The sequence below is a fragment of the Capra hircus genome, chromosome 10 (assembly GCF_001704415.2).
Source record: "Capra hircus breed San Clemente chromosome 10, ASM170441v1, whole genome shotgun sequence".
Taxonomy (NCBI): Eukaryota; Metazoa; Chordata; class Mammalia; order Artiodactyla; family Bovidae; genus Capra; species Capra hircus.
The window spans coordinates 76,759,780-76,761,915 of record NC_030817.1 but is presented as its reverse complement, the minus strand read 5'-3'; the positions used below and the strand labels follow the sequence as shown (position 1 = coordinate 76,761,915).

The 2,136-nt window shown below is 46.7% G+C and overlaps 1 protein-coding gene across 1 annotated transcript; it reads right to left on the bottom strand.

Annotated features, from left to right (window-relative positions):
• Nucleotides 677-1,338, bottom strand: RNASE2 (ribonuclease A family member 2). The gene has a single exon (XM_018053812.1). The coding sequence runs from the start codon at nucleotides 1,331-1,333 to the stop codon at nucleotides 857-859; it is 477 nt and encodes a 158-aa protein (XP_017909301.1). The 5' UTR covers nucleotides 1,334-1,338; the 3' UTR covers nucleotides 677-856.

Here is a 2,136-nt window from a genome sequence, read left to right as displayed (position 1 = left end):
GAGTCCTGGAGCCTGTGCCCCTTCCTGACCTGAATGTGAACGAGCCACTGACCCATCCTTGGGAGAGGGCCCCATTCCAGGTCTCCTTCCTCACCTTCTCCACCACATGACAGGCTGCGCCCTCCTCCAGGACATAGAAGTTCTCAGAAAAGAGTGTCGCTCCTTCTCCAGGTAGTACTAGAATCTGATCATGTACTACCCGAACACTTTATATCATTCCACATTAGACTCAAACTCTGGATCCACCCCTAGGATGACCATACATACCTGAAGATTTGATATACTTATTTAAAAATAGATCTCTGAGACTAACATTTGCTTTTTTCTTTTGGTCTTATCACAATTATGATATTCCCTTTTCTTTTCATTTTTATACCATATAGTTTACTGATATCATTTAGTGTAAGATTCTTAGATCAGAATAAAATACATTAGTTTCTGGTTACTGAGGACTCTGTGCCTCCTGGTGTTGAAATAGTCAGCTATGAATGGAAGCCTCAGTTTCCTGCCTTACAGCAGAGAGAAGGAAAAGTCTGCACAACTTCAAGACACAGGAACCTCTTATCCTTATGTCTCTCATTTTCCCGCAAATCTCTGTTGAGAAGGAGAAACGCCTCTAGACCAGGATGTAGCCACATGACAGAAGGGCACAAGCAGACACACAGAGCCTTGTGTGTAATGTTGTAAAGTTTATTGTGGGTACATGTGTAGCTTCAGCTGAGCGAAGCTGAAAGGGCACAGGGGGGCTGGTGGCATGAGGACTGATGCTGATATCCTGGGAAGATCGGGGGACAGGACTGCAGCTATGACCATGGGGCTTGGCAGGTGAGCATGGGCCAAATTGCTGACCCCAAATCTAGATGATCTTATCCAAGTGAACTGGAACCACAGGATACCTGCGACTGTCCCGGGATGATCTGTTCTCACAGGCGATGATGAAGATCTTCTGTGCCGATGTCTGCTGGTAACTGCAGTTGGTGTAGTTCAATGCATTTCTTGTGAGGTTGCAGTAGGTTATAGGCACTTGGACTGAGCTATTATGACAGTTCATCTTGCCTTGTTTAGAGCAGTTTACATTTGGGGTGTTACAAATACCAGCTACATAAGCAAATGTTTTGTGGAGAAAAGTATTTTTATCTTTACATACCATTCTGTAACGGTTAACCACTCGCATTGCGGCATTGCATTGAGGGTGGGCCATATTTATGTGCTGAATCTCAAACCACTGAGCCCAGGTTAAATTACCAGGTGGGGCATGGAGTGAGATCACCATTCCCAAGAGCCCCAGCAGCAAAATGAGACAAAGCCGAGAATCCTGCTGTATTGGAACCATGTTTCCTGTGAAAAGAAGGGTATATCATGCATCCCGCAACTAGTAATACAGTCCCTCCTCACTCACCCAGCAGACCCTGGCTGTCACTGTGTTTCTAGCTCCTATCTCCTCACCCCAAAGTCTGTCCTGTGCTCTGGGCACTCACTTCAGCTCTAGGGCTCCTTGTCTTACCCAGTACCTCTGCTACAGCTCCTGTGAGAACAGATCCAGCTGATGGTCCTGGGGTTCAGGGGCAGCTGGTGTACCCCCATCCTTGGAACTGGAGATATAGAGCAGTCCCTGTGGGTGGGGCCAGCAGAAGCACGAGGGTTCTGAGTCGAGGGCATGAGGAAACCCACAGACTGGCACAGGGCCCACTTATGCAATGAGCCTCTTTGTTTCATCATTTGCCAATCTGTGTGTCCCCAGGGACACACCACTGCTGCTTCTCTTGTAGGAAACTTAATTCTAGGCATCCCGTGCAGGGCACAGCTCTGCCACTGGGTCTGGACTTTCAGATAAAAAGTATCACTGGCTGCAGAATGGCCTTAGATTTTATAACTCAGCTTGGGGGCAACGCATTGAAAGACTAAAGTACATGAAGGTAGGCCCAGTAGTCAGCAAATAAGAGCCAGAGAGGCTTGTTTGCACAAGAGGATCTCAGGTCTCCGCTTTAAATTTTTAGTAATCGTCCTGGTTCCCTCTCACCCAAATGTTCTTTATCTCCTCACCTCCCTGTGCTGGAAACTTGCACTCTGAATTTCTCATTGCACAAAATCCTATAAGCGATTAGTTTGCATCTATGAGTTTCTGTTTTTGTTGTC